Source organism: Magallana gigas, chromosome 6, assembly GCF_963853765.1.
Source record: "Magallana gigas chromosome 6, xbMagGiga1.1, whole genome shotgun sequence".
In the NCBI taxonomy this organism is placed as follows: domain Eukaryota; kingdom Metazoa; phylum Mollusca; class Bivalvia; order Ostreida; family Ostreidae; genus Magallana; species Magallana gigas.
Window position 1 is genome coordinate 8,755,261 of NC_088858.1, and position 19,531 is coordinate 8,774,791.

Consider the following 19,531-nt stretch of genomic DNA (forward strand, 5'->3'; position numbering starts at 1 on the left):
GCATACCGTATAAAACCCCCACCGAATCCATATACAGGTTATTTAAATCAATGTTCTAATCAGAAACTACACTGCAGGTATGGTTTGATGTTTGGAACAAGACATAATAAATGCATTGTGGGACACCAAGGGCAATTTTTTGCTTTGTACCTAATATCACTAAAAAATTAAGTTACTTTAATTAACTTTTACAGACTTGAAGAATTGTAGATATCAAAACTTCGTCTTTTGTACAAGACGAATTTTCGGATGCCAAGACACCGTATCCCAAAATTTTACCAAAATCAAAAGCATCAAAACTTACAATTTTCTAGACTTTATAGCGAGCAAAAAAGAAAGAAAATTCAAAAAACACCCCCCCCCCCCAAAACCCCCACCCCCCCAAAAAAAACCCGAAAAAACAAACAAATACAAACACAAAAAGGCATTATATTTATATTATATTTCGGTCATACTTATTAATATAATAAATACTAGTAATTAATAGTTAAAACAACTGACTAAATTTTGAATGATAAATGTTTTTCTAATAATCTTTCGATATCAAAGTGTGACGCTTTTTATTCGGAAATAATATCTGTATAGACTTTGTATACTTGAATGATAAACATCTATTGTCGCTTCTTAAGCCATACATCCTATACTGGCTATAGAAACAAGAACACTTTATTCATCATATACAGATGTTACGTCAAACTGTTGCACACTGATATTCCATGTTGATGGTAACTGGCTGACTTTACACTTCGTCTGCTGTTTTCACAGAATCTAGGTTTTCTCGTAGGAAAAACCAAGATACAACTACGAACTAGCCTAAGGGTGCTCCCGATTCCCGCCCCCCCCCCACTCCCCCCCAAAAAAACAACAACAAAAAACACACAAAGCGATGAGTAAAAATACATAATTGTATATGAAGCAATGAAGATGTTTTGACGAATAACTAGGTGTATGGCAATATTAATGTTTATTTAAATGACACAGACATGGAAGAAAAAAAAATGGGTACAAACTGTCCGAAGAATATGTCTACTATATTTTCGCAACCCAATATCACAACAAAACGAAGAGATGCAGACTCAATAGTAAAAAAAAATACTCTTATAGTATTTAATTTATACAATAGTACAAATACGCCAAGTGTCACCAAACTGTGTCGCCTCCAGAATGAATTGTTTTGATAGTCTTTAGGTAAACACATTCATGAAAGTGGCATCACACACAAGTACTTGAAAAAAACAGAGAGGTAAATGACACACAAAAGGTCCCAAAAATTTGTGTTAAACGTTGGATGAACCATGCTAGAATGATTAAAAAAAAACATTTACATGCATTAAAAAATCTACAAAGTTCTGTTCATACGGATATGAAGCAGTTCAAGATTTTTTGGCTGACAAAAAACATTAGGAAAGTGGAATAACATAGTTGTAAAAATAAAACTGTGGTTGAACGTATCTCGTATCTAAAAATTGGCAAAAGGGCACAAATGATTTGATGTCCATCCCCATGGATCTTTTGGATTTCTATGGAAATATTGCAGAATCCAGACGAATTAAAAATAGAAGCAAATCAAGCTGGGGATTTGTAGGAGATGACATTGTGATCTCGACAATTCACAAGGTGAGAATGAGAACGATTCCAAGATCATTAGTCCATCCAACAACCATTCATATGTCAAGGAACGGACAGTTTTATTTTAATAGGATGCCTATAAACTTTTTTTTGCAAACATTAATGCTTATTCAATTCTTTATTTATTGATAATTGATAAAGAAGGAACAAGTGGTGCGCGAAGATTCTCCTTAATATTTGAAGTATGTAGTCAAGACAAACGTTCTTAGATTACCATGGTAACGGTCGACTTAGCCAGTCTTATATTATTGTCAACCAAATAAAGGCAGATTGCACTGAATAAAGAAAGGTATGTTGAACGAGTAGTTAGGAAAAATTAAAGAGAATCTAAGCTATTAAATATAAAAACTTGAGCAAATTTAGACGTTTAATGTAAGAAATATAAATTTACATATCATTATTGTTTTCAGTGTAATTGAATTATAAACAGTAAAACCCCGTCTTAATTTTATCATATCAGTATATTGAAATATTGAAAAAAGTTGTACACTTAGCTACATGGTATTTGGTGAAACTGTATATAACTATTTTTACTAGAATGATTTCATTCTGGGCCAACATTATCAATAGCAGTGAAAACAAGTTATGCAAAATTACATTTATGTTTATTATTATACAATTATTTAATGCTTGAGCAGTCAATAGACCAGAATATTTTTCCCGAGGTGCAGGGTACAGCTCAGTATGATCTACTGGCCGAGGGCAATAGATCATACTGAGCTGTTCCCTGCACCAAGGGAAAAAATTCTGGTCTTTTGACTGTTCAAGCATCAAATAATTGTTTTATTACTTAATTCCTTTTTTAGTTTTCTGGGTTTACAATTTGCATATTGCAGATGGTTTTCGTGCCATTATGGAATATACTAAGATTTTTTTATCATCTTTTACATGCACCAAACTTGTTGCATGCATTACAACATCTCAGTTTAATATTACACAAAGAAGGAGGAGTCTTCAACCCACTAGATTTTAAATAGTCTTTTACCTTATATGAGGCTTTAAAACTGTTGATTATTTGATACTCCATTTTGAAAACATTGAATTTGGTACTAAAAACAGCGTCTATGTAAAGGAATATACATTCCCTGAGAAAGGATGTAACATTATATAAATAGTGCCTGTTTGGGAGGGTAACAGTTGAAATTGACACCCCGAGGAAACCATTGTCAACCGACGCGAAGCGTTATATACAGTTACATTGAATTTGGTTTCACCAAGTACTAAAAACAGCGTCTATGTAAAGGAATATACATGTACATTCCATGAGAACTATCGAAAGGAAGTTACATTAACATACCCGCGTTCTGAAATACGTTGCCGGTCCAATAGATCGCACTCTATTGGCTGGCGGTCCAATAGATCGAAGTCTATTGACCGGCGGTCTAATAGATCACAGTCTATTGACCGGCAGTTCAAAATAGACGCAAATATTTAATATGTAATAAAACAACAAAATCCCTTTGATTAGGTAATAATCCGTTCTATTACCCTCAGCGTAAGCAACATTCTTGGCAAAGGGTAACACTATATAAATAGTGGCTGTTTGGGACGGTAACAGTTGAAATTGACACCCCGAGAAAACCATTGTCAACCGACGCGAACAGTTGAAATTGACACCCCGAGAAAACCATTGTCAACCGACGCGAAGCGGAGGTTGACAATGGTTTTCGAGGGGTGTCAATTTCAACTGTTATCCTCCCAAACAGGCACTATTTATTTTGTTATACTGAATGTCTTAACGTAATGTTACCCGTGGCTAAGTGCGTTGCTAACGCTGAGGGTAATAGAACAGATAATGAACTGCGTCTAAACCAATCGGATTTCAGTATTTTACATAAAAGTACAACAAAACGAATTGTTACATGCACGTAAATTATGCGCGTACGGTTCGCCGTAGAATTCACTTCATTTCTTTATAAAAGCAGTAAAATTTTCTCTAAAACTAAGACGTTCAGTATAATAAAATAAATGGTGCCTGTTTGGGAGGGTAACTGTTGAAAATGACACCCTTCGAAAACCATTGTCAACCTCCGCTTTGCGTCGGTTGACATTGGTTTTCTCGGGGTGTCAATTTCAACAGTTACCCTCCCAAACAGGCACTATTTATATAATGTGCGTATACATTTTGATAAGGGACAAATATTAAATCCGTGGCTATGTTCTTAAAAAAATGTTTTAGATTAGTGCCGACTTTCAAATGTATGGTGTGATCATGAATCATACAATGATAACTTCAGCTGGATTAAGACAACTATTAACCAAAGGTTAAGAGATCAATTTTTACAAAAAAAGGCATAATGACTAAGGGTGTTATATATAGAATTTTTAAAACAAATTTCGAATGTGAACGCTACTTACTCTTGTTTCCCAGTAAATCAAGAAATATATTAGTGAAGTTTGAAACTACAAATCATCATCTTTCTGTCGAAATAGGTAGGAGGGGTACTGTTGAAAGAAGTAAACGTGATTGTAATTTGTGTAATTGTAACAACATTGGTGATGAATTTCATGTTATATCAGAATGCAAGGCATTAAATAAATTACGAATTCATTTTTTAGAAACATATAACTGTTCTTCTCCTAACACTAAAAAGTTCTATGAAATCATGTCTTCAGTTTATTATATTACATTAAGAAAATTGTGCTTCTTTATTTAAAAAATTAATCATACTGTTCGTTCACCCAACTTACTTTCTTGACCTCTACAACTATATTGTATATATGGAAATATGTTTGGTCTTCTTTCTGTACCTCTTGTACCCTTATATGTTGTTGAGTGAAATAAACTGAACTGAAATTCCATCTTGAGGTAAACCTAAACTTTACCGCGTTGACTCTATTAAGGAAGTCCTTTTCCTTTGTGAAAGGAAGCCGACACACGTTGTTGTGTTCCCATTTCCGTTTTCGTCATAATTTACAAGAATGCATAAAAAAGCAAGTTTGTTCTTATTGTTTTAGCATACACTTCATTATCGAAAAGTTTATATGCGAGATGGAATCGGTACTTGTATTCTTTTCTTTATGGACATTATTTGGAGGTAGGAAACTAATTTTGGTTAAAACGCGTACTTTAGATATCTGGGTATATTACGTAAATTATCGTTGTTGTCTATTACTATGTTGCATGGAAGAAAGAGCTGATGCTTCCATATATAATAGACGCGTCTATTCTTCCTTCTATACAATTCTACAACTATCTGAAGGCTTAAACTGAGTCCGCTTTGTCATATAACTGAAGTTTATCAGCATTAAAACGAAAGAGGAGGCAATAATTCATGATTAAATAAATGATTTTAGTTATCAATACAACTTTAAACAGGATTTTTGTATGAACTCCTTTTAAATAAATTTTCTAAATTTTACCTCTTTATACATGTAATTATATATAACAACATTCTTTTTATAAAAACTCTACTCAACTGACCTGCTACAAACTTTTTCTGTTGGGATTATTTGAGATAAAATCCAAGACCCGCTTTGTCTTCCTAACGAAACTACTGGAGTAATTGTTTACTCTTTCAGTTCAGGGTATCACACAGAAGGTTTTTCCCCAGTCGGCCTACCGGACGTGGCTGGACGCCGAGTCCAGCTGTAGGAAAGACAATTTAGGACTCCTCGTCAACCTCGACTCCCTCACAAAGGACACGACCTTTGACCTTGAGGTCAGCATTACAGACAGTGACCAGTACTGGACGGGAAGGTACCGGCTCGGCCTCTTCTACTGGAAGTACGGTATGTCAATATTCCCTCAATCTTTTGGTGGACTTATTAGACACCTTGAAATAGACTGTTGGGAATAAGTTTTACTATCAAAATATAAGCATTCAGTGTGGGTAATGTTTTGTGTTGTTTTCTTCCCAGGGTGTTTTACTCTGGATTCAGCTGCAATATTTATGACCGGCAATTTGAAAGAGATTGGGGGCACAAATTCAGTATCAGAATGCGCAAGGTTTTGTGGCGAGGAGAGGCAATGGGTTGCATTAGTCGTAAGTACATTTATGAAAACACACCCTTTCTGTCTCAATGTCAACTTGTTATTACTTTGTAGTACAATCCTGAGTGGACCCCAGTCATCATCCAGTCATCATATAATGAGTTATTTAGTTTTGCGTTTAGAGTTAAACACTTTCTAATTTTTGTACTTTTTACAACAATTGTTGACATATTTAGCCTCAAGAGGTACGTGAATGTGTTTCTGTGTGATAGTTTATAAGAACATCTCTAATCCTGAATATTTCCAAATATACATGTTAAAATGCATAAAGACATTTCATATATTTCTATTGTAGATTTTAAAAAATCATAGAATTTTCCATATATAAGTAGTATTTTGAATAATTCTGATAAACAAAGTGCCTCCTTGTTGACAAACCGCAGACCGGACAAACAACAGAGTAAAGACTTTTTGGTAGTCGCAAATTGTCTGCGTGCAATTTAGAAATATTCGAACAAGAAAACTGGTGTTCGAGTTACTTAGAATCAAGTCGACTGTTGACTTCCTTCTTATCTGTCACTTTTAGATAACCGAATTAAATGAACTATCCGAATAGCATCACTAAAATCTGAATTGATGTGAAAAAATGGAGTTTTGAATAATAAGTTAACGAATGTTAGAGTACGCAAGGATCTATTATAAACAAATTCGTGTAGTGGAAATCATATCTCGTGAAGTAATGTAGGTTAGCAATTATTCACGATGGTTTTAATTTCCCTATGTTCGCGATTTATCGTTTTTCCGCTTAATTAAACTCATCGTAAATATTTACATAAGCGTTTTTAAAATTTGTTAATGCTTATATTTTGAACAACTTGTTTTTCTGGAGCGTGAAATTAAAACTATCCCGAATGGTGCATTTTGATAAATCGTGAAATTTCAAAACCGTGGAATTAAAACGACTTACAGTATATGGATCAACTGAACTAAAATTTACTGATAATGCAAATATAGTCACAATTTTTTAAAAATTCTCCTGTATCCAATATTTTTTATTGAAAAAATCCTAGTAGCTATTCTAGTTTAAGCTCTTCTCGTTTATATATAAAACTTTATATGAGGAAAATGTTCACCTCTTATTTTAAAAATCACAGGAAGTGAGTCGACATAAGTACTCTTGGTGTGTGTTAATAGATATGTGAAATGTGTTCGCTAAATTGAAATTACAGACGTTAGATTTTGTTTATGCATGTGATAACTTAAGAGATAAGAATAGTTATGGTGAAATAACGTGGATGTAGGGGGAAGTACCGTTTTGGCAACGTCTTAGAAAGTGCCATAAACGATAATATTTGCATGAAACGTCACACAATTTGTTTAAGAAATTTTATTGACATTTGTGAAGTTTTAAAGACATCTTACAATTTGAATTATTAATTTGTCCTTTTTCGATTTCATGCGCCTAACAGTATAAATTTCATTTCAATATCCAGATCGTCAGATTTTAAATTGAATTCAACCGTTTGCGCTTAATCTCTTTTGAAAGCGTTATGGTCAATCAGTATTTTACGATCATTTGTAACAAAGTGCTAAAAATAATCTATTTTATAATTTGTTTTCTTTGTTTAGACTTTCAGCTGAGGTTATAGAATACATGTATTATCATAATGAAAGGTTTTCTACCACACAGAGCATAGTGTTTTATATGTTTAATGATTCAATTACAGAAAAGGTTTTGTTACTGCCTGATCGATGTTGACGAGACGGCTTTGGACGCCTCCAGATGCCCATCGCCCTGCCCCGGGGACAGGATGGACTCGTGCGGCAGTGACCAGGCGATGTCCGTATATAAAACACGTAGGATTTTAGAATTTTGAACACCTATAACACAGTTTTCAAGAAGTATACATGAATTTGTTTACTTGTCCAATAATTTTTTTTTAATACGATAAGTAATGAATGCATTGTGGTGTAGATTGATTTGATTTCGTTTTTGGTTGTACAAAAGAAAGGTTTTACTAATTTCTATGCCACCTCCAAGGGTTTGTTTTTAAATCATTAGTTTTATTCTATTTAAGTAACGACAAGAAAGCAACAAATATTTATTATTTGATTTGTATCTGTTTTTGTTTACATGCTATTTCATAATTTCATGTTCACTTAGGAATTATTTCAAAGTTTTTTTTTACATGGTTTGACTTCAAGTTTTAATTGCTGATTAAGATTTACTTGATCTATGAAATACACTGTATAGCGTTTTACGTTGTGTGAGCGTTCTGATGTTGACAAATGTATTTCATTACTACCGTGCTCCAAAATCATGAGAACTCCAATGCAGCTTACTAACATTGTAGACATTCATGTTTAATGTTGCAGTAAACAAAACTAAGATATTGGACGACATTACACGCAAGCCCATTGGAGAAAACCAAATGTGCGTCTTCATTATGTCCGATGCGGGAGTGATTAGGTGGAAAGTGGATAACTGCACGCAACAAAAAATAGTTCTCTGTCAAAATGGTAAGCTTAAACAAAGAGGCAAATTTTTAAAATAGTTTGACCTTGATATAATAATTTACTACGTTAGAATATATCTAGTGTTTTTATATCATTATTTAATTGTATATCGATATACTAGAACTAAATTCATTTTCTAAAATGTTTTAATAACTGTTTAAACAATTACGCAATGAGATCCTAATGTTTACTGCATAAGATATTCTCTCTTCTCTAAAATATTGGCATACAATGTCTGGGTGCATGCGATAGCAGGTGCTTCCTGTTCTATAACTCCAATCCGGAAACAATGGTGTTCAAGCTTGATTCTAATTATTTATTATATACTAAAAATGAGTCGATGTTCCTTTCATACTATGTTTGATTAACCTAGTGACAAAGAGCGGCATAGAATTTGTATCACCGCACAGAACACGCAAGACCTGGGTGTTGGCAAATGAAGACTGCCAGAGAGAAAACATGACCTTGGCGGTGGTCACTCAGAATGACGTCAAAAAAAGTCCCATAGATAAACTCCCCCCAAGCGTCCACGTGTGGGTTGCTCTACGTCGGCATGATCTGTTCTATTGGACCAGTGGCGGTAGGAAATATTCATTCCTATCAAAGTGCTATATTATTTTTGGAACTGCAACGATTTAATAAATCAGCCCTCAAAACCCACAAAATCACATTTTTAATGCAATTTGTAAATATCTATAACTTAAACTTTAAAAAGTACAACACCTTTGATAATTATACAATAATTGTAAACTTCCAAATGTAGAAGATTGATTTCTAATCATTGTAACTTTCCTCGGCTCACAGATATAAGGAATGACCCCACAGACTGTTTAGCTGTACAAAAGGATACCTATGGGAATCTTGTCAAATCGTGGTTTCCCTGTAGTGACCAATTCAAATACGTTTGTCTCAGTGGTAAGATGATTTTTTTTCAGGGAAAGAGGGAAAATGTAATATTTATAAGCTTTATTAAAAGCTACCTACATATATTATGTAAATGTCTATACAATGTGTGAGAATCAAACATAAAGATAAATTTTAAACTACATAAACTCCTATATTGTACAATCACGAAGAGGTGTATGGGCTTGCTCTCCTGTGGATTTTAGAGTTAAGTATTTAAATATTAAAGTATTTTGGGCACCCCTGCGAATGTTATTGTCATTTAAATTTTAGATCACGTGGTTTATTTGACCCTTTCAGTTTGGCAGTAAAAGTCGTGCCTCGTGTTTATAGTCTATTTTAGAGAATCTAGGTACTTGTAGTCAAATATAAATTCTAGAGGTTTATTGATTTTAAACTGTATCTTCATTAATTGGTGGATAAAATGTGCTCTAGAAATAAATGTGACAATACAAAAAATAGTTTTTTTCTGCTGCTGCGACAATAACATGCGTAGTATAGATCCCCCCTAAGAATTAATTTTCCTTCCGCGCCTGACCTAGTAATAACATCAATAGTGAAACAGACTGTACTATTTTATGCAGAATGAATGGCTATATATATCGATATACTTAGTTTTTATGCAAAACATTCACCCATTATATTTAAAAAAAAACCATGGTACTGCACACTACAAGTATCAAACATGGCTATGATTTTATTAAGCAACACAGTGTTTATATTATCAACCACTCTACACGTGGTTGAACACGAACGATAACTCTGTTCTGAATACCATCGTTTAATTTAAAAAAAAACCCCACTAGATTGTGAAATAAGACAGACATCTTAAAAGATGTTAATGTTTTAACATAAATCAAAGTAGGATATGACATGAAAATCGACCAGTACTTACGTATTTTAAGAATATTATCCGAACACTTATACTTCCGCTCAAAATTTCACAGGAACTGAACAAATCACGGTGAAGTCTCGTGAACTTTCATTCGAGCACCTCTGGACTTATTATATACTTAGCAACGATAAAGAAAACATTCCGAACACATTCGCAGGGGTGGATCCACATCCCGTAGATATAAGAACCCTTCTTCCTATGAGCATTGATCTGTAACTGTTTTATTTTTAATAAACATACACACACACACAATCCACTGCGTCAGAGGCCGAGAGGCACAATCTCTGTTAAGCTGAAGATTTTTCTTTAGGTTAATATATACCAATTTGATGCCACAATTTCATCTTACCCTTACTCACCTAAGTAAACAGATAGTGGACAACGTAAAAAGGTTCAACAACACATATGTTTAAATTTAGAATAAATCTGCATTTATAGTGTAAACATATACATAAATTTATTTTTTTATTCTTAACCAGAGGGCCAACCCCCGACGGTTGAGTCTGCTGTGATAGGAACTCCAGCCCCAACAACAGCATCTACGGCTGAGACAACAACAATGCCAACAACACAGTCAACAACAAAACAAATTACAACACAACCAACAACAATGCCAACAACACAGTCAACAACAAAAATAATTACAACACAACCAACAACAATGCCAACAACACGGTCAACAACAAAAATGATTACAACACAGCCAACAACAATGCCAACAACAAAAACAATTACAACACAATCAACAACAATTCCAACAACAGAAAAAATTACAACTAAACCAACAGCACAGCCAACAACAATGCCAAAGACAATTAAACCAACAACACAGCTAGCAACAGAACAAATTACAACACAATTAACAACAGAACAATTAACAACACAACCAACAACAATGCCAACAACAGAAAAAATGACAACTACACCAACAACACAGCCAACAACAGAAAAAATTACAACTACACCAACAACACAGCCAACAACAGAAAAAATGACAGCACAGCCAACAACAGAAAAATTAACCACACAAACAACAATAATACCAATAGCACTACAAATTACAACAATACCAACAACAGAACAAATCACTTCACAAACAACAATACCAACAACAGAACAAATTACGACACAGCTAACAACGCAAACAACACAGCCATCAGCAGAACAAATAACAACAAAACCAACAACAATACATACAACTGAACAAAATACACCACAACAAACAACAATGTCAACAACACAAACACAGCTAACAACAAAACAAATGACAACACAGCAATCAACAGAACAGATGACAACAAAATCAACAACAATATCAACAACAGATTCAACAACAACCAAAGAAACAACAATTGTTCCAACAGAGAATGTTAATCCTTTTATACCAATTGTTAAATCGAAATCATTCTCACCTGCAAAGTCACCTGTCTTTCCTACACAACCCATTGCCACGGAATCCAATGCCTTCACAAATGCATCTAATGGTCTACCTAATTCAGGGGAATCTAGTGAGCAGTCTGATAACTCGCCCACTACAGGTCAGTGGATGTCATACGATATTTTCAATTTGATATAGAAGATACTACACGAAAAACATAAGTATTTTTTTTTTAAATAACCGAAAAACTCAACATTTTTTATCTAAAAAAAGTTCGCTGCATTCTATCATAAATAACTAGTGTTCACCATCAAATACTAGTATGCAGTTACTGTGAAATCAAATGGGAAGGACAAAATGAATTTTCTGGGATCTCTTCAATGATTATCTTTTGATTTCTATTTATAGAGCTGATTCTGGTTATTCTGATATTCCTGGCCCTGGTTCTGATTGCTGTGTTTGTCTTGGTGCAGTGGGCTGTCAAGTGAGATACATACATTCATTCACACGCAAATATAAATTTTTGTTGTCTCTTGACAAATTTCTCTTTGATTTGGATTATTACATGTAATCGGTTATTTTCTTATTACAATAGTAAGTAAGCACTGTTTCGATAAATCATGTTAATGCTAAGGTGGGATTTTTGTACCCGTCTAAAGGTTAGTTTTGCATGTTAAAATTCAATATGTAAATCTCATAATGAACTATTGTCTGGTAAGTGTATAACCGCCTTAAAGTGTGTCTCGCTTCACAGGTTTATATGTAAAAAGAAATTACAAAGGATTACACAAATAGCTAAAAATAACAAAGGTTTCCTGTATGACACTAGTATCTCCTAAAAATTATAAATATCATAAATAAAAAATATGAAAAAGTACAACATTTACAGGTTTTTATTCATCCTTTGTGAATCAGAGAATATATTGTATGACAACAAACAAAGGTAGTTATTAATTTTCTAAGTAAGGGCATACCATACAGTTTTTGTGTAAAATGTTTTGGGGAACTGCAAAACTAAGATGGGAGATAAAACTGGTTCCTTGATACCGTCTTACAAAACTGCCAAATTTAAAAAAAGTAACTGATGCAGATTAAAAACGTGTGTTGAGGAAACAGGAGAAACAACTCACACATTTGTATTTATTATAGAAGAAGGAGAAGAAAATCTATACGCTTGAATAGAAGAACGAGTAAGGAAATCACATTTAAGGGAGAAGATGAAATGCTCATCAGGTCGTTCCATACTTCTGAAGACAAGACGACGCTTTCTCCGAAGCCAATGCCTAGAATTGATATAGACACAGGTTCTCTGCAAATCCTTGCAAATGTAAGTCATGGTCATTGTTGTGAATTCGTTTTTTACCTTTATGTACTTTTGTGCCTAGTTAAATATAAGAAAAAGTATCAAAGTATTTGCGTATTTTATCCCATATAGCCATTTTAGGTGTGAGAAACAAATCTCAATGCAATATTATTTAATGTTGTAATACTAAATTGATATGAAAAAAAATTACATCAATAACAATTTTGCATTGGTAAGTTAAATTAAGTTTAAACTTACAACTTTGAACTATCCTGCACCACCAAAGTTTTTTTTTAATTTTCAAATTCTTACTTAAGATTTCTGAAAACAAAAAGAAACTCCATCGCAGTGACGACACTCTTGACATTCCCTGGATTGATGCGTCAATGAATACTCTGGACAATGTAAGCGTGTCACGTGACACAGAGACTCGCTCTGACACCATTGGCACCAAGGCCCTTTCCGCACCCGAGCTGGATCGAATAGGAGTTGATTCAGACGATGAAGATGATGTTCCGCATCCTTGTGCAATGAGAACATTTTCTAAACAAAATGAACCCATACTGGAGTCTGAAATATAAAACGAAGAGATTCTAAAAATGAAAAATAAAGTAGATTCACCGGTGATTATTTTATCAGCAACTGGACCTTTTTTGTTCTAGTGATGTATTTTATATCTAAGCTGGAACCCATCTCTTTTTATTATTATTATTATGTTCAAGCCTGAAGTTTTGTTATGGAAATGTATTTTATGCTCAATGAGGAATTACTCACTTGGAAGGTCTAAGAGATGAGGGAAACCATTTTATAAACGACGTCATTCATGGAGTGAATATATATTTTTTAAATTCTCTTTTTTAATTTGTGTATAAAGTTCTAATCTGTAGGAATATGAGATGTCAGAATTGTTTTTTTAATTGTGCATGACGTCATTTGCAGCAAATTTACAAAATATTTTGTATCTCATTGAAAGGAAATCAAACATTAGATAGACGGTTGTTGAATATGTCTTTATACATACAATATATGCATTTTTGATGTACAGTGCATTTGATACACTTGACAATTGATTTTACAGGTTTTTGATTGCTTAATTGTATATAATGTACAGTCATATATTTGAACTTAAATTGAGAGTGAACCAATGAATGTTAATTACTAATTGTAGTCACAGATAAGCAATACAATCCAATACTAGTATTTGTATATTTAATTTTTTTTAAAACTCTCTTTTTAGTTTACTTGCAAATAATAGGCTATCAAATATAATAACCATATATTATTGAAAATATTTATTGTTTTATTTCAGTTTTTCTTGCATTCTGAAGAAAAACCAGTTATAAGGCATAAAATCAGGCTTCCATTGCTTACCTGCATGATTGTTTAATATATTTTTACTATGCAATTTTACATGTTTTGTAAACATATATTCGTGGTTAAGACCTCTGTTATCGATAAATTTAACAGTACCATTGCCATTAACAATTTGAACGAGTACATGCAATTATAGATATTTTTATGAAAATAAAACACGAAAAGTACTACAACTACTTCCTATTGATAACACACTTTGTATATATGTGCTCATACATGGATTAACTAAGTGTATTCAGAGGAAATTGAACGTCGCAGATTTCCACGGCAAACATATAAGGGGAATTATACACTGAATGTAAATATTGTCATATAAATCAGTAGACATTGACTCTAAACATTATCTTCAAGCGTATCATAGATGTTTAATTTTTTTAAAGAGTTTTTTTTAAAGATTTCGTATGGAAATGGCATCAAAATTAACATTGACTTTTTCTCTGGAAAAAAATGAAAATAAAGACATAAAATTCCTTTGAAAACATAGGTTTTTTTTATTTCATATATGATCTTGATAAGTCGATCTTGACCTTTGCTGTAAGTTGTAACTTCCATCTCTGCCTAGAACTAGTGCTGAAACTAATACCATAAATCAGTATTCGAATATTCGTGAGTGCTATTCGATTCGTATTCGAATATTCGTAGACGTCATAGACAATGTATAAAGCATATATGATAGTTTGTATTACTAAGTGGGTGTACATGTATGTGTTGACTGCTTAAACATGTCAGTTCGAAGTTGACACTTAATGCATGAGTATCCATTGAATTGGGTGCGCATTTAATATTTATGCAAATAATAATATACTTATTTTTTTTTAATTTCCATCAACTACAATCAAAAGATTTATTACTTCTTTAATAATATACTTGCAGTCCTGACTCCTGTATGAGACCGATACGTAACTTCGTAAGTCAGTCCAAATATTTCCGCCATGTTTGATATATAGTATTAAAAAGAAAACTGATAACGCTCATAACTCCGGAAATGTTCTGTTTATTTTAAAAAAACAAATTATATCGAGGTATCTTTTAAAAAAAACTTTCGATATTAACTCTCCGTAGCCCAGACTCATTCAAACAGTTAAGCAATTTTTTTCTTCAGCGTCTGACATGAATTGAAAAATCCAGAATGTTTGTCTCCGTTCGATGTAAACCCTGCTTTTACTTTCTATTACTGGGTTAAGTAATAGACTCTACCAAGCATGGCAGTCCTTTACTTTCGTTCCGAGTTAAATGAAATAACACGATCTGCATAGTTTACAGTACTTGATATGGGTGTTTAACATGTGATCGAATATTCGAATGCTAAATATACATTCGAATATTAGAAATTAACTATTCATTCGCAAATATTCGAACATTCGTTTCAGCACTACCTAGAACTGTACAACAAGATTTTCTGCAGGGTGTGATTTTTGCAACCTTTTGCGGTTGTATCTCAGCCACAGGTAATCCGATGTTTTTTACTATCTTTAAAGTCGTCAACTCAGAAAATCGCAATAAAGAAAATTGCAGCAAAAAAATGTCTTTTTGGAATGCTGAATTAGTGTTCAGATGTGCTGAAAAGTATTAGTGGCCTATGAGATATATAGAAAACAAATGTTTATAATCATGGTTAGGTACAATGATTTCAAAGTATTTAAGGAATGTGAGAAAAACTTCTCTTATAACCAATCTTTGACTTTTTACAATGCTTCTTCAAGCCATTTTAACATAACTCTTTTTTTATGATAATGGTTTATGTTTTGGGTTTAATTAAAAGATAAATGCCCGCAATTTTAGCGTACGTAATTATGTCATGTGCGTGTTCGGTTACCAGGACATTCTAGTTAAGACTATGTCAAGGATCAATGAATTCCACTAGATTGCAGAGGTTCTAAAAAACAAAAACACCGACCATTATTTAATTTCTAAATATTTAACATTTTTAGTACTACATGTGAGTAAATTGAAATAAAGTTTTGATCAAAATACTCTTAACTTGAGACTAGATCAAACTAAATCCCGTTCAAATTTAAAGCGCAACCCAGTTTTTAAAATTCTCAAGTTTGGGTCGAATTGATATTATTTTAAGCACAGAAAAAGTTTGCTTTTGAGCGAGCTATAATTGTGTATATCGATATGGTAGAAACATTCAAGTGCTCATCACCTTGCCCGAGGAACAGGACGGATTTATGCGGCGATTACAGAGTAATAGCCATGTGTACCATTCGTAAAATATAAATTGCAACCTTCTCTTTAAATCTGCATGTTTCTATCTGGTTGAGAAATGTTTTTGTAAAATTATTTCACCAATCATTTATCTAATACATTTACGTTCTTGACAAGTTGACACCTAATTATCGTTATTGATGGAATCGGACCCAGTTTATTTTCTTTAAAAGTGTCAATTTATGCAATTTCATCACATAAAATCAAAGATAATGCAACATAGATTGATTTTTCGTTGTTAATGCGAGTGCAGAACCCCGTTTTGAAAGGCTTCACCAAATTTGTTCCCTAGTAATGACAACGAGTGCATCAAAGAGATATGCCTTTGATCCTGAGTAATATTAGTTATATTACTGCATGGCAATTATCATAACCAGATCATATCAATCGATTTCAGTCACAAAATGTAGAAATTGAGCCATCAATAGGACATGGACAAGTAACCAAGTTCACTATCTGCACTGGCATTTGTTGGTAATGGCTACTTGTAGTCAATTAGAAGCTTACAAAGCAATTGAGGAATGATTAGAGACCGAATGGTAAATGGGGCTGGTTGTAAGCTGTATGAAAATGTTATCCTTTAAACGAGTGTGAAATGTGACTTCATATCCTAAAAGATGCATTGTTCTTAACCCTTCTTGCACACCATCTTTGTACAATAGTTTATTCACTATAAACAAGTTGCTTGCGTCAAGTAAGATTCAACTTGTGAGAGGGGACTTCCAGTTTGTTTTTAGCAAGATACCTCCTACATATAGGTGATTGTCCTATACATAACCCAAAGTGGCAATCTTGCACTCATATGTAAACAAAACTATACAGTATATGCAACACTAAGATGAATTTTGAAAAACAAACTTTTATATAAGTTTAGCACAAGCAAAAAAAGTTATATGCAAATCTATCAACATATCCCTGGACAGAGTTCACAGTCCCCATTAACTTTGTACCGAACTCAAACCAAAACAGATCCAATGCAACAAATGAATTGGTAATCATGTTTCATGTTGCGGTAGACGAAGCAGAGACATCTGATAATATTTAAACAAGCTTATCGATAACTCCCAAATGTGAACCTTCTAACAAATGATGCAGGGGCAATATGATGGCAAATAGATTACTTTACAAAATCAATTCTAGTTTGAAAACTTTTAAAGATCCAAAATTTTATGTTCTTTAAATGCCGTATGATTAACTCATATTCAAATTAAGGTACCTCACTACACCTACACTTACACTTTTTAAGACACTATGTCACAAGATGGCGATTTAAATGTTTTGTTAAACTGTTTATATCGTTCGATTGGGTTGTATAACGTCGTGGCTCAGTGGTTAAGTTATTGGGCTTCTGAACCGCAGATCATGACTTCGAATCCACCTGGAACTTTTGTTCATGTTAACTGAATTAAATTTTTCAAAATGTATTTTTTCATCCAAAATTGCACATTTTTGCATATTAGACTTAAATACTTCTTATTCAATATTTAATAAATTTTCAAATTAATTGATATAACCAAATATTTATTTACCCCATTCTGAACAAAACATAGAGCCAAAGTGGACGTTCGAGTGCCTACTTGTACGTTTAAAATGTGTTTGTTTCATCTAAGTGAGATTTAAATGTCTTGCACAAAATATTGTATTTTAGCAGAGGCACAATAATTGGACTTATATCCATAGATGTCTGTAGGCAAGATTAAAGTCAGATAATATCTTGAGATCAAATACTAGTACGTCATTAACTCATTTTTTTCATTTATTCACATCAACAATTATTCTGTTTAATATCAAGGAAAATACAAGAAATCATATTGACGCAAGCGTCAAAATGGGCCGCAAAAATATAATTGTTGTATGAATCATCATTGGTTGTTTACATAAAAAACACATCACAAAAGAGAAAATAATGAGTTGGTTGTACTTAATTTTAATGGTAGATTTTAATTTTAATTATTTTATTTTCAGGAACACGTTTTGAATTTTTACATTTTTCTATTATCATTAAGAATAGAGTTCGTTACTGTAAGCATTTTTAACGGTAATTATTTTTGATATGGATGTCATTTTATGATAATTTTCTACCACAAAGTGCATGGCAATATAATAAATTCACACACAAAGTCATTTCATTTGACGCAGCACATAAAATCAAATACATCATTTATACAAAATTTCATGTCATTCAGGTCTATAGTATTTCAGGTCTTTAGTATGTCCTGTATACCGATCCCGATACAACGGAAATTTTTCGAATAGATTATAGTCTCGATAAAAACGCGTCTAACACGACAGTCTATAACCAACTTTTCATTTACGAGTAAAACAAAAAATATATGATATTTTTAAAAGGCATAAAACATATTTCTACATGCAAATTTACACGTTTTGAATTTTTACATTTTTCTATTATCATTAAGAATAGAGTTCGTTACTGTAAGCATTTTTAACGGTAATTATTTTTGATATGGATGTCATTTTATGATAATTTTCTACCACAAAGTGCATGGCAATATAATAAATTCACACACAAAGTCATTTTATTTGACGCAGCACATAAAATCAAATACATCATTTATACAAAATTTCATGTCATTCAGGTCTATAGTATTTCAGGTCTTTAGTATGTCCTGTATACCGATCCCGATACAACGGAAATTTTTCGAATAGATTATAGTCTCGATAAAAACGCGTCTAACACGACAGTCTATAACCAACTTTTCATTTACGAGTAAAAAAAAAAATATATGATATTTTTTAAAAGGCATAAAACATATTTCTACATGCAAATTTACTTTTAATTGATAAAAATGAGCATAATATTAATTCATTTTAAAAAAAACGATCCCGCAGAAACGCAGTTACAATATTTAAATGTGTATCAAACAAGTTTAGCTTTTTTAAAAAAGCTTACCGTCTTTAGAACAAACCCTAAACAGCAATTAGTTATCATAGACAGTTTAATTCTTTTTATATATAAATGTCACCTTCCTCTACATAGCATGGCGAGTGGATTTATCCGAACATTTTTGTGTCATGTGTCGTCAGTAAGCCTGCGTGTCTAAAATTGAGAACTGTGTACCCGAGCTTGTAAGTTGAGATCGACTATAGGGTAAAAGAGATCTTAGGTAGGGTCGTAGACTCGTATTATTTTGATAAAATCAAAGTTATACCACTGCATTTATCTATCTAAGGTGCAAATAACTTTACCGATATTAGACATACCGCATCAATTTTTTATTTTTTTTTTACATTTTGGTATAAATATTTGAATAAGCAATGCTAAAAGAAAAACAAATAATTTCAATAGATATTGTAGAATGTTACTTTCAACTAGTTGGACCTGAAAACCAAAGACTGAATTTCATTCATAGCAATTTTCGTTTTCTC

At 32.7% G+C, this 19,531-nt stretch overlaps 2 protein-coding genes across 2 annotated transcripts; both read left to right on the plus strand.

Annotated features, from left to right (window-relative positions):
• Nucleotides 1-4,507: 4,507 nt before the first annotated feature.
• On the plus strand, nt 4,508-10,756 carry LOC136269625 (uncharacterized). The gene is made up of 11 exons (XM_066087151.1): nt 4,508-4,667; nt 5,152-5,361; nt 5,491-5,615; nt 7,291-7,420; nt 7,940-8,083; nt 8,454-8,660; nt 8,885-8,995; nt 10,358-10,429; nt 10,481-10,531; nt 10,622-10,713; nt 10,748-10,756. The coding sequence occupies exons 1-11, from the start codon at nt 4,622-4,624 to the stop codon at nt 10,754-10,756; spliced, it is 1,197 nt and encodes a 398-aa protein (XP_065943223.1). The 5' UTR covers nt 4,508-4,621.
• On the plus strand, nt 10,703-14,105 carry LOC105341469 (platelet glycoprotein Ib alpha chain). Its single transcript, XM_011448021.4, has 4 exons — nt 10,703-11,416; nt 11,665-11,740; nt 12,406-12,583; nt 12,877-14,105. The coding sequence occupies exons 1-4, from the start codon at nt 10,774-10,776 to the stop codon at nt 13,138-13,140; spliced, it is 1,161 nt and encodes a 386-aa protein (XP_011446323.3). The 5' UTR covers nt 10,703-10,773; the 3' UTR covers nt 13,141-14,105.
• Nucleotides 14,106-19,531: the final 5,426 nt, after the last annotated feature.